Source organism: Cannabis sativa, chromosome X (genome assembly GCF_029168945.1).
Source record: "Cannabis sativa cultivar Pink pepper isolate KNU-18-1 chromosome X, ASM2916894v1, whole genome shotgun sequence".
In the NCBI taxonomy this organism is placed as follows: Eukaryota; Viridiplantae; Streptophyta; class Magnoliopsida; order Rosales; family Cannabaceae; genus Cannabis; species Cannabis sativa.
In genome coordinates this window covers 26,242,889-26,254,929 of record NC_083610.1, presented here as the reverse complement: position 1 = coordinate 26,254,929, position 12,041 = coordinate 26,242,889, and the positions used below count along the sequence as shown (strand labels likewise).

The 12,041-nt window shown below is 29.5% G+C and overlaps 1 protein-coding gene across 1 annotated transcript; it reads right to left on the bottom strand.

Moving 5' to 3' along the window:
- Window positions 1-3,152: 3,152 nt before the first annotated feature.
- On the bottom strand, window positions 3,153-4,981 carry LOC115722921 (uncharacterized). Its single transcript, XM_030652301.1, has 4 exons — window positions 4,342-4,981; window positions 3,642-4,224; window positions 3,385-3,518; window positions 3,153-3,307 (listed from the first exon to the last, which is right to left on the bottom strand). The coding sequence occupies exons 1-4, from the start codon at window positions 4,979-4,981 to the stop codon at window positions 3,153-3,155; spliced, it is 1,512 nt and encodes a 503-aa protein (XP_030508161.1).
- Window positions 4,982-12,041: the final 7,060 nt, after the last annotated feature.

Here is a 12,041-nt window from a genome sequence, read left to right as displayed (position 1 = left end):
AAAGAATTTTATCTAATTAACTTCTTAATTTTTAACCAAAACACATTTTTACTTCAAGAATGTTGAAGTCTAATCTTTTCGAGTTTCATCGATTTATTAATTTTTGTAGGAAATATACTCATTTAGTACCCTGTGTTTTCTCGAAAAATATATTTGGTACCCTATGTTTTCAATAATACTTATTTGGATAATTACTAAAAAAAAAGGTAAAAATTTATATATATATTTATATACTTAAACGTTAAAAATTTATTAAAAAAAATAAGAATATTAAAGATAAAATCAATAGATGTATTTTAAATAATTTTATCATAATGAAAAATTGAAAAGTGAGAGAATCAAAGAGAGAATAATTAGCAGTATTTGGAGTGATTTTAGAGTTGTAGGGAATATACTCATTTAGTACACTGTGTTTTCTCAAAAAATATATGTTGTATGATTAATTATTATTTTTTTGTGATCTAATTGAAAAATAGCAACATATATATAATTGACTATGCTAATATTTTATTTATTTTTGTAATTACGTAAATGTTAAATTTTAATTTTATTATGTAACATATATATTATTTAAAATTAAATATTTAAAAAATGACTTCTTCTACATTAAACAACTTTCACTAATGAATAAATCATAAATAATTTGAAGTTATCGATAACGGTTAAGTCGTCGATTATAAAAAAAAAAATTATATTTCTCCAAATTATCGAAAAATATTTTGATGAGTGAGAAAAAAATTGAGAATTTTGATGTTGACAATACTTTGTAATATATCAAGAAATATATTATAAAATGTAGAGAAAAGAAATACCAATAGAAAATCGATGTTTTGATGTTGCTCAAATTGATGTTACTGCTACTGCTCATTATCCGTCAATAATTAAAAGGTGGTTAAGCTCTTTAACACACACAAAAAAAAAAAAGTTGTAATATATCAAGAAATATATTATAAAATATAGAGAAAATAAATACCAATAGAAAATTGATATTTTGATGTTGTTCATTGATGTCACTGTTGTTGCTTATTATCTGTCAATAATTAATAGTTGGTTAAACTCTTTAACACACAAAAAAGAAAAAAGAAAGAAAAAATTAGAGAAAGATGGATAATTTGGCATTAAAAACAAAACTAAGGAAAAAAATGCATTGAAAGAAAAGAAATTTGTTTTAAGTTTAGAGTTATATAAAGAAAATAAAAAGAAAAATAAGAAAATACAGTAAAAAGAAAAGGGAAAAAAAAAAGATATGTTTTAGTTTTTTATTTTTAATGTATTTTTTGTTAGTTTTTTTTAACTAAAAATTTAAATTAAAAATTCCACGTAGGGGTTTTTTTAAAAAAAAAAAATAATTAAAAAAAAAAATAATATAGGGTAAAATATAAATTAGTTACTTAATTTTTTTTTTCTCTCAATAATTAATAGTTGGTTAAATTCTTTAACGCACACAAAAGAAAAAGAAAATAAATAAAATTAGAGAAAAATGGAGAATTGGCATTAAAAACAAAACTAAAGAAAAAAATAGATTGAAAGAAAGAAAAAACAAAGAGATATGAAATTAGTTTTAAGTTTAGGATTATATAAGGAAAAAAAATACGAAAATACATTAAAAAGAAAAGAAAAAAAAAAGATGTGTTTTATTTTTTTACTTTTAATGTATTTTTTGTTAGTTTTTTTTTAACTAAAAATTTAAATAAAAAATTCAACGTAGGGGTTTTTTTTTTAAAAAAAAAAATAATATAGGGTAAAATATAAATTAGTTACTTATTTTTTTTGGAGCTTTTTATTATTATTTTAGATGATTAATATTTACAAATCTATTAAAAAATTAAAAAGTGAGAGAATTTAGGAAAAAATAGATAGATGTTTTTGGATTAATTCTAAACACCATGTCACTGTTTTATACTTCTCCTTTATATATATATATATATATTGATCCTATTAATTAACATAATATTCTTTATTAATCTTATAATAAGTAAACAGGTCTCGCTTCACGTGCGGCAGTTAAATTATTATATGATTATTAATTGAATAATAAAATCGGTATCAAATAATTTTAAATTTTTTTTATGCATATCTTTTCAAAGAAAAATATATATTATTAAAAAATGATAAATCTATATCGAAAACTCTAAATGATTAAAAAAATTATCATACAATTTCTTATATAAATATTAAATCACGCAATTTTTTTAAATGTAAATATAAAATCACGTAATTTTTTTAAATGTACAATATTATAGTGAAGAAAATAAAAAACTCAACAATTCTTACACAAAATAGAGATCTAAAATATAAAGAAGACAATAAATCTATAGAAAACTCATCATATAATTTTAAAACAACTATCATCATCATATCTCATTTATAGTCACCACTGTATTTAAAGTTGATGTCATCACCGTATTTCACTTGTAATCATTATTAGTACCTAGATTTATTCTGTACATAAAATAAATTAAATAATGATCGATAAGTACTTATTTTTATTATGTGATGGGAGATGAGCTGATAGACATAATCATTAGAATTTTGATTTTTATGGTATATTAGTTAATAGTTTTTTTTGATAAATTATATTAGTTAATATTAACTATATCTTTCTGTGAAAAAAATTGTATGTACATTAATTTATTTAACATATATATTTATTTATTAGTTTTTATATAGAAATGTATAGTTATTTTTTTTTTAATTTTTAATTAATTAGTGATCTCTAATTAAATAAAGCAGAATAAAAAAATAGAAAAATAAGAGAATTAAGTAGAACAGAAAAATTAGAAAAATGAGAAAACTAAAGAGAGATTAGATATTTAGATTTTTTTTTTAATTCTAAACTGCATGTCACCGTCTTATACCTCTCCTTTATATATATATATTTATATTGATCCTATTAATTAACAGAATATTCTTTATTAATCTTATAATATTATTATATATATATATTTGGATGAATGAGAATGTTCATTGCACAAAACTCAATTTTACAACCTATAAGCACCAAACAAACTTTGTATTTACAAATTTTGAAACCAAGCTAGATCTTTTTGCTTTACTTTTTTGGTAAAACATACAAAGTTCTATTCTTAACTTCCCATTTCACTTGCTTAACTAAATCAGCTGCGTGGTGACTAGTTGCATTCCACAATAAGTCATTTCTTGCTCTCCAAATTGCATAAGCCAAGGCAGCCACAGCTGCCATCTTTACACCCTTGCAGAATTTGGAGATTTTGGACTTTCGGATACACTTCAGCAGCCCAAGCAAAGAATCGGCCTACACCCTCCAATTCAGCCAAACCTTCAACATCTTCAAGCAAACAAGAGAAAAGTCACACTTAAAAAATAAGTGTTTGACATTTTCAGGTGACCTGCTGCAGAGTATACAGTCGGGTGAGTCAATGATATTGAAATTATAAAGTCTTTCTTGAGTTTTCAACCGGTTTTGCACAGCCAACCACATCAAGAAGCTATGTTTACGAGAATTAAGTCTATTCCAGACCTCATTGCCCCAGACAAACCTGTCAAACACAGGAGCAAACCAGCAGTAACCAGCTGATATTTGATATTTTACAGCAGTAAATTGTTGCGGCTACTGCACTTGCTTGATTTTGTTCTTTATTTCCACCATTTTCCTCTAATACCAGCTGCTGGTTGTGGGAACATTATACTCCCACCAATCTTGTTGTTTGATGTACACACAATGCACCCACTTAACCCATAGATTGTGTTTTTTATTGGCTACAGCCCAAACATGCTTAGCCATGGCTACTATGTTCCATGAGGCAATATTCATTATGCCGAGACCTCCTTCTTTCTTAGGAGTGTAGATTTTCTCCCAAGAGATGCTTCCAGCCCCTGCCATCATGTCTTTCCCTGTCCACAAGAAACTTCTACATATGGCTTCTATCTCTTTTATTACTTTCTTTGGAAGTATCATCATTTGGCTCCAGTAAATATGAATTGAAATAAGGACTGAGTTTACAAGAACTAATCTGCTTGCAAAAGATAAGTTTCGGGTTCCCCATACCTTTATTCGGGCAGCCCTTTTCTGAGCTAGACAACTGCAATCGGCTGCATTGATCTTTCTTGCACATATGGGAACTCCAAGATATTTGAACGGGTCATTTTGTCTAGTACAACCAGACATATCCAATATTCTTTGGATCTCTCCATCTGTCATGCCCGAGCAATACATAGTTGATTTCTCCTTATTAACATTCAAGCCTGAAGTAAGAGAGAAGAGCAAAAGGCCATGCATTAAGAAATACACACTCTTGAAGTCACCCTTGCAAAATAAGAGGATATCATCCGCGAAGCTAAGGTGATTAAGCCTTAATTAACCACATCTTTCATGGAAGTTAAACTCCTCTTTCTTCCCCACCTTGATCAGGATTCTACTTAGGTACTCCATACCTAACACAAAAAGTAAGGGAGACATCAGGTCCCCTTGCCTCAAACTCCTTTTAGCTCCAAAAAAACCATGAAGAGATCCATTGAACATCAATGAGTATCTAGGAGTCTTCACACATGTCATAATCAAGCTTATAAAATTTGATGGGAACTTCAACTCTATCAACATTTCCTCAAGGAAATCCCAATCCAATCTAGAGCAAATCAACTTAGTGGCCACCTTATAAAGCACATTACAACAAGATATGGGCCTAAAATCACTCACCTTATTAGGGCATTTGATTTTAGGAATTAAAGTAATGACTATGGAGTTGATCTCCTTGAGAAGGTTACCTGAGTGCAGAAAAGAGGATACTGCTTCACAAATGTCTTTCCTAATAAGCTCCCAGTTGTCTTGAAAGAAATAACTCCCAAACCCATCAAGCCCAGGGCTTTTGATTCCAAGGATGCTGAAAACTGCATTCTTAACTTCAGAATCAAAAAACTCTTGTAAGAGAAACTCAGCTTGTGACTCTGATAAAACCGGCCCCTCTGCTATCACTGAATGTTTCACTTTCAATCTCCCCGGCATCTTAGTTCCCAAAAGGCATTGGTAATAAACCAAGAAATCTTGTGTCACCTGTTCAGGCTCCTCAACTTTCTCTCCATTACTCGCTTCAATAGACAAGATTCTGTTGGTAACTCTTCTATTTTTGATACTGGCATGAAAAACTGTTGTATTGGAGTCTCCATTCTTAATCCATTCCACCTTGGATTTCTGCTGTAAGAAAGAAATGTAAGCTTTCTACACATTAGTATAATTCTCTCTAAAAGCTTCCTCAGCTTGCTGAAGATCAATATTCAAAGGGTCCCCTTGAAGAGCCTTCTGAGACTCTTCCAAATTTATCTTGGCCTTCTTCTCAGCAACTTGAATGTCATGAAAACCCTGCTTATTGATCTCTTGTAAGACCAGTTTAAGAGCTTTCAGCTTCGCCACCATTTTATACATTTTAGTGCCCCTGATATTCCTTTTCCACACCGATTCCACCTGTTGCTGATAAAGACGCTGACTTGACCACATCCTGAAGTACTTAAACGGTTTCCTACCGCTAAGGATGGAAGGATAAACCGTAAGCAGTGCAGGAGTATGATCAAATAACCCCTCATTAAGAAAGAGTGCCTCAGCATTAGGAAAAGATTCCATCCAACTTTGGTTTGCCATTACTCTATCAATTTTAGAATATATCCGATCCTCACCTTTTTGTTTGTTGTTCCAAGTGAAAAAACTACCACCAAATTTGACATCTTCAAGGTTACAAACAACAATACAATCCTTAAAGGAAGAAGGATTGTACTTTACCCGAGCCCCTATCCTTTCATCTCTCTCAATGATGTCATTAAAATCCCCAAGAACTACCCATGGTACATCAGTTTTGTGGAGCGTCAATTCTTACCAAAGTTTAAATCTTCCCTCCTCATTATTGAAACCATAGACAAAAGTGACAAAGCATTGATGCCTCTTATCTGTGGAGACAACAAAAAGATGCATAGCTTGGCTAGAACAAGAGATAATATTTACTTCAAAGCTCAACGGATTCCAAGCAACTATTATTCTTCCCCCTTTATGCCAAGCTATGTTAGAAGTGAAACACCAATTACTAAACATTCTCAAGTGTAAGGCTCCAAGCTTTGGAGCCTTAACTCTCGTCTCAAGGAGACCAACAAGCCCAATATTATTCCTAACAATAAATTGCCGTACCTCGTTTTGCTTGTTTGGACTGTTGATTCCTCGGACGTTCCAACTAAGTATTCTATCCATTAAGAAGAGGAGGCTCTCTCCCCCTCCTTTGCTTGACCCCTCTTGATCCATCTTTTGTTGCCCTTCCATTCCTGCAGTATCATCATTCAGCTCAAGAGCTTTAAAAGTGTTAGACAAATGCGTATCAGGCAAAAACTCTTTATTTTTTGGTTTCCAACCTTTTATCACTGGTTGGAAATCACCAATATTCTTCTGCAATTCTACTCCCATGTCCTTTGTCTTACTCTTATCTTTCACTACCCCTTCTTGCTTCTTCCCCTCTTTCCTTCTGCAGTCGTCCGATGTATGCCCCATCCCTTGGCAATGCTTGCAAACGATGGGTTTCCATTCATATTTGACTGCCACCGAAACCTCATTACCATGCTCATTGTCAAAATAAATCAAATCAGGGAAATCCTGCTGCATTGAAACCTCTATTAGCACTCTAGGAAATGTAAGCTTATCCCTTTCTTTTGTAATTGCATCTTCCATAATTGGTTTTCCTAGCTGCCCCACTATCTTAAACAAAGATTTTCCCCCCAATATTTCAATTCTAGATCTTCTAGCGAAATCCAAATAGGCACTGTCCTAATATCTTCCTTTTTTTCGATTGAGATTTGGATCCCAAGCCTTCATAATGACAGGCCTTTTATTAAAGAAAATGTATCCCCCAACCAATATCTCATCTCTTTCAGCAATACTTGTAAATCGAATTATGAAAATGCCATGTGAAATCATACCTACTTTGTCCACCTTGCCTTTCCAAATTCGCCTAGCAAATCCATCCAGTACCTAGAGAGGTGGATTGGCACCAAGTACGTAACATACAATAGTTGAGCTCCAGTAGGAAATTTCATCTTCAATGTCATCCATTGTAATCTGGACTTTGTCCTTTTTCTTTGAATTGACAAAAGAAGAGTCTAAACTCCTCTTCACCGAGTCAGGTTTGAGAATCGGTGGTGTAATCGTAACACCCTTCGAGATTGAACTTTGGCATTCTTGGTTAGCCGCAAGAAAGAATCCAAAGTCTGCAACAATCTCATCTTGCCTCTGCAACAATCGCAAAGAAGAATCAGGGGATAGTGGTTGAAACAGCTCCTGGCTCATATCCTTCAATTGCTCGTCATCCTCTTCATCATCTGAGAATTCCAGGGGAGCGACCCCCAGAATTTCATCCATTGTCTTCGTCTTCTTCACTTCAGCCGATGAATTCGAACCCTTTCTCTTAGTTTTCTTGCCTGAAACCTTCATTTTCCCCACATTCTTAGCCCTAGTTTTCGCCATGGCACCAGCTCGCACGGGAGTCGAACAGAGTGAAGAGAGAGGGAAAAATCTTTGTAACGCCCGTATTTGAAATTATTATATATATTTAAAAATAAAAATTATGTAGATATTTCATATAATTTTAAATTTTAAATACTTAAAATATTCAACATATTTTTAATCATTTTTTAAATTTATTAGTTTAACTTTGAATTAAAATAAAAAAGAATTATGTAAATATTTTATATAAAAAAATTTAAATTTAAAATATTATAAATATTTTTAATTATATTTTAAACTTTATTATTATTTATTTTATATCTTGAATTAAAATAGTTGTAATAAAGAATTGATTACTTTCCATTTTAGTTATTGTAAATCGATTCACACATCATATTTTTCGTAAAGTTTGGGAATAAAAAATAATTATATCAAATTTACGAATCCAGTCTATGTATAGACACACTCAAATTTAATTATGTGAGTTTTGATTAAGAATATAGTTAATTACAATAAATGCATTATCAGATCAGATATGTTACCTAATTAAGAAAAGTTTAAAAAATTAAAAAATACGTTTACATATAATCATATCCAGATGACACACCAATGTGGCAATAGTTAAATTTTTTTTTCTTAAAGATCAAAATCTCAAACCTTATTTAAAATTTAAAAAAAAAAATGTATTACGTAATTAAAAAAAATTAAACATACATGTATTGTACTTAAATCACTTAATTGAAGCTAATTAAAAAAAAAAAAACTAATTATACGTGAATTAAACGTAATATGAATTTAATATATTATATATAGAGTATAATTTTTTAAAAATAATTGGGGATATAGTAATTGCTTGTACGTATTTTCCACACGACGGAAGAAAAAGCTATAGAGATGGACTTGGTTAGACTTTTAAATTTATTAAAGTACGTACTTATATGTATAAAGTTTATTTTTTATGGGCTTCTTTGGTATTTGATCATCATCATCAAAACTCTACAAGTGTTATATATATCCGAGTATGCATCCATTCGAAGTAAAATAATTATGAGCAAATGACAAATTTTACGATCGAGTACAAAGTGGATAGTACTAATTATTAGTAGTAAATTTTATGACACTAATGGATTATTATTTTCTGTGGATCAAGTAGGCCAACTACTAATTAACATCCTTTTCTATTTGTTGCATGTTCATATATATATATATATATATATAAAAGATTAATTAAAAACATGGGGCTCTAGTTATATCTCAAAGATTTGCTTGTACTAAAAAAATAATTATTTTTAGTGTTAATATTTTAATCATATAAATTTTTTGTAACTAAATATAATTTTTAATCACAACAAAAAAAATTACTTGTGACTAAAATATACTATTTAGCTATAAGTTGTAACTAATTAAGTTTTAGTCACAAGATGTATTATAAAAATATATTTAATCACAACAAATTGTAATTTTTGTGAATAAAAATACATTTAATCACAACATATTATAATTTTTGTGACTAATACTTTTAGCCACAGACATTTTAGTCACAATATAGAAATAACAATTTACAATTCGTCATAATTTTTTTATTTTTAGTCACAAATTTTGTTTTAACTAAAAGTAAAATTTTTTGTAGTGATGTTTTATATGTGTATAAGCCTATGAGTGCTTACTTAAATAAGTACTACTCGACTATTTATAATCCTAATTAATTTGGAATAGTTGTGATACAATATTTATAATAATTTAGATTTTCAATAATAAATAATAATTAAAAGAAAATCTTAAATACGTGGCAATGAATATAGAGTACTTCTCCTAACTTAATCTTTTTGAGCCATTGATCGTGTGTTGAATTTCTAGGATCCTGCATTTCTTGCTTTGTGTTAAAATAAAATAAAAAAATTAAACCTCATGCTCAATGAAGTTATATGTTTGGTTGAGAATAATAAAATTGGTCAAAGAAAATATGAAATTGTTGATTTTTTTGCCTTTTATTTTTCCTCACTACTACAATGTTAGCCTTTAGAGGCAGTTTTTTCAACCCCATTTATAAAAAGGGAAGCTAAAGGGTGTGAAAATACCCGCTATGTTCGAAATTGACATTTAGAGGCGGTTTTTTGATAAAAACCGTAGGTATAAAATTGCATTATACCATTTAGAGGCGGTTGGAAATTATTATTTTTTTTTTTTTCTGAATTACCCTATGCCGTCGGTTCCCTCATAGGAACCGACGGCATAGGGTACACGTAAATCTGACACGTGTACCCTATGCCGTCGGTTCCTATGAAGGAACCGACGGCATAGGGTCGATCAGACTATAACCCTTTGCTCGACCTTCCTTCTTCCTCCCCACTTCACTCAGCAACCCAGAAAAACCAGAGACCCATTTCTCAGCCAAAACCCTCGCCTCCACCACCTTCTCCCCACCCTATCTCCCTCATTTCTCAACCATTTCAGCCCATTTTTTTTTTAAAATCCTCCATTTTCGATACTTAATAACATACACCTAAAAAGTTCTGATTTTTTAGCCTCTAAAAGTGTCATCCGAACCCAAATAGTAAACTTTGGGTGTGAAATCCGGCCACCCATTTTTGTTGAGAAATTGTTCAATCTCAACCTCGTTTAAGGTATAAATATTGCTTCTATTCTTATTGTATTATGTATATTGTTTTATTTTATGTTTTTGTAAATTATTATTTGAGTTTTTTTATTTTATTAGTAATATTATTGTGTTTTATGTGTATAGTGTCGGGATTTTTTACGGTGGTCGTCGGATTGCGGTTATTAGGTAATAATTTATACCACAATGTATTTGTATATTTTATTGAATATTTGTATATAATGTGTGTATATATTGTGTGTGTATATAGTGTGTGTATATTTTTTATGAAAATAAATTTTGTAATTGTATTTTATATATTTTTTGCAATGTATATTTATTGTGAATAAAATGACATTGGAGGGATTTTATTAGATTCAAAAAAATTAGTTTAGAAATAAAAATTTTAAAATGGAATTAGTGTGTGATATAATTTTATTTTTTGAGATAATAGTGTGAGATATAATTGATTATATATATGTATGTATAATTTAGTAACTAAGTAACTTGTTACAATTTTTTATAACTAGTTATAAGTTATGAAATAATTAATTTTGTAATTTCGTTGTATTTCTTTATATTATAGGGGTTCGGCATAATTTTGTGTGTAGCGTATTTGGGCTTGCAATTATAGGTATATACTTTTACTAACTTTTTCTTAATATATAATTAATTATCAATGCATGTTAGTTGAGTTTGAATATCTTAAATATTCATCCGTAGTGAAGTAGGTTCTGCGAATACATGTACTGCGGTCGGATGGGTGGATTAATTTTGTATTGTTTATCTGTTTTGTTTGTTATTTTAGGCACTTGTAAAAATTTTGGGAACGTCCAATTACAGCCGTTATGCTGCCCAAATTTCGGTAGAATTAGGATAAATCTTACTAAAACCATTCATAATATAGTTAATTATAACATAGTAATAAGAAGTTAGGTCACATAAAAAATAATAATATTCACATTTATGAAAACTTTTTAATTTTACCAACATTATAATCAACTAAACAACCTAATAACATGAACTAATGTAAAACGAAAATTTGAGTAATTTTTAGATTAATATGAATAAATTGTGTGAGAGACTTAGTTAGTTACATTGTGTAATTAGTAACTAGATATAATTAGTTACTAAATAAATTAACAAAATAAACATATAAAATCCTTCTTTTTTTATTTTTTTTCTTTCATTTGAGAGGTTCAATGTGGATTTTTATTTTTCAAAGAAAATAAAGAGCAAAAGTTAATTAAAAGGGGAAAATATTAGTTAATACCTTTATTGCTTTACCAAAAATTTTTCCCCTCAATTTTATTTATTAGAAATATTTAACATTTTAATAACATTCTAATCAACAAAACAACCTAATAATATGAACTAATCTAAAACGAGAATTTAAGTAATTTATAAATTAATATGAATAAATTGTGAGAAACTTAGTTAGTTACATTGTGTAATTAGTAACTAGCTATAAGTAGTTACTAAATACTGAATTTTTTTGGATAGGATTTTTGTTATGGATAAATCATGGATGCGTGAGGAGAGAGACACCTTTGCGATTTCAAGTAGGGTTCGATGCATTTTTAGAGTTTGCCTTAAAGAATTCTACAAATCACGATCGTATTCATTGTCCGTGTGTAGATTGTTGTAATGTATCTAAAGGGAATATTACAATGATTAAGGACCATGTGTATTTACGAGGTTTCAATAGAAGTTATACTAATTGGTATTACCATGGCGAACATTTACCTAATGATCCATATCCATTAGGAAAGCAAGGGTAGATGATATCGAGGGTAATGAGTTCGATGATTATCCATTGGACTTGCTTAACGAAGCACAGGAGGAATTTCTTAATGATCCTGAGAAATTCGATAATTTTCTTAGTGATGCTGATAAACCTCGTTCGATGGTTGTAAAAAACTAAGATTACCAACAATGGTAAAGTTTTACAACATAAAAGCAGAAAATGGAGTGAGCGATAAATGTTTTACTCAA

What these genes read in the sequence shown, in the direction of transcription:
- LOC115722921 (XM_030652301.1), bottom strand. Translation starts at nt 4,981, where the DNA reads ATGCCGGGGAGATTGAAAGTGAAACATTCAGTGATAGCAGAGGGGCCG. An exon ending in TAACTTCCATGAAAGATGTG is followed by an intron (nt 4,225 to 4,341) that starts GTTAATTAAGGC and finishes CTCTTACTTCAG; the next exon opens with GCTTGAATGTTAATAAGGAG. An exon ending in TATCATTGACTCACCCGACT is followed by an intron (nt 3,308 to 3,384) that starts GTATACTCTGCA and finishes GTTTGCTTGAAG; the next exon opens with ATGTTGAAGGTTTGGCTGAA.